This window comes from Terrapene carolina, unplaced genomic scaffold, assembly GCF_002925995.2.
Source record: "Terrapene carolina triunguis isolate 2854851 unplaced genomic scaffold, T_m_triunguis-2.0 Scaffold675, whole genome shotgun sequence".
In the NCBI taxonomy this organism is placed as follows: Eukaryota; Metazoa; Chordata; order Testudines; family Emydidae; genus Terrapene; species Terrapene triunguis.
Window position 1 is genome coordinate 429,399 of NW_020665026.1, and position 967 is coordinate 430,365.

General features: G+C 60.5%; 1 protein-coding gene across 1 annotated transcript in view; it reads right to left on the reverse strand.

Annotated features, from left to right (window-relative positions):
* The window catches only part of SEMA6C (semaphorin 6C), a 30,810-nt gene that overhangs the window by 27,796 nt on the left and 2,047 nt on the right, over positions 1-967 (reverse strand). The window contains exon 3 of the mRNA XM_029913494.1: positions 369-457. Coding sequence (XP_029769354.1) covers positions 369-457 — 89 coding nt within the window. The remainder of the gene's footprint in view (positions 1-368; positions 458-967) is intronic.

Genomic DNA, 967 nt, shown 5'->3' on the forward strand with positions numbered 1-967 from the left:
CCGCCCATCCCCCCACGGAGAGCAACGGGGTATCCCGCCCATCCCCCTGACAGCAACGGGAGAGGGATTTAGAAAGGGGCTTAAAGGATTCAGGGATCCCCTCAGCTTTCCTGTCTATGGGATTTAGATGCCCAGTTTCCTTCGGCCCCATTGCAAAGCCCAGGCTGGGAGGTGCTGGGCCTGGGCCGCTTTGGCCGTCAGGGCGCTACCATGTCCGGGGACCGGGGTATGGCCACACTGGACTGTGGGTACCCCAGAGGGCATGGTGCCCCCGACTGCCAGCATGCCAACCCCTACCCGCCATGGCTGCACCCCATCCCTTGGGGCCCGGCCACGCTGAGGCCCCTCGGCCCCCGCTCAGCACTCACCCTGCCCAGGGTGGTGTATTCCATGGAGATCTCCCGGAAGAAGAAGTAGACGTAGTTCCCGTATTCCAGGGCGTGGAGGAAGTGGGGCTCTGGGGGGAGGGGCAGAGACAAGGGGTGACGTGGGGAGGAGCCATTATGGTAGATGTGTTTGTCTCAGGCACCAGCCACATAAGGAGCGCAAAGCACTTTGCAGATATTAATTCAGGATGCCTCAGCCCTGCCCCCCGAGGGCTGGGTCAGTGTTATCCCCACTACACATGGGGGGAAACTGAGGCAAAGGGTGGGGAAGGGGCTTGTCAGAGCTAGTAGCAGAGCCAGGGATAGAATCCAGAAGTCCTGACTCACCTGCTCTAACCACCAGACCTCACTCCCCTCCCAGAGCTAGGAACAGAACCCAGGAGTCCTGGCACCCAGCCCCCAGCTCTAATCACTAATTTATGCTCCCTGCTAGCGCTAAGGTTCCTGCTAGTTCCGTTGATATGAGTCATTTGCTTCCCTGTATTCGGATGTATTCCTGCTGCTCCCCCACCCCCCACCAGCCGGGGCTTCCCCGTGGCTTCTGGCCCCCTCACCTCGCAGCCACTTGGAGTCGTACTTGA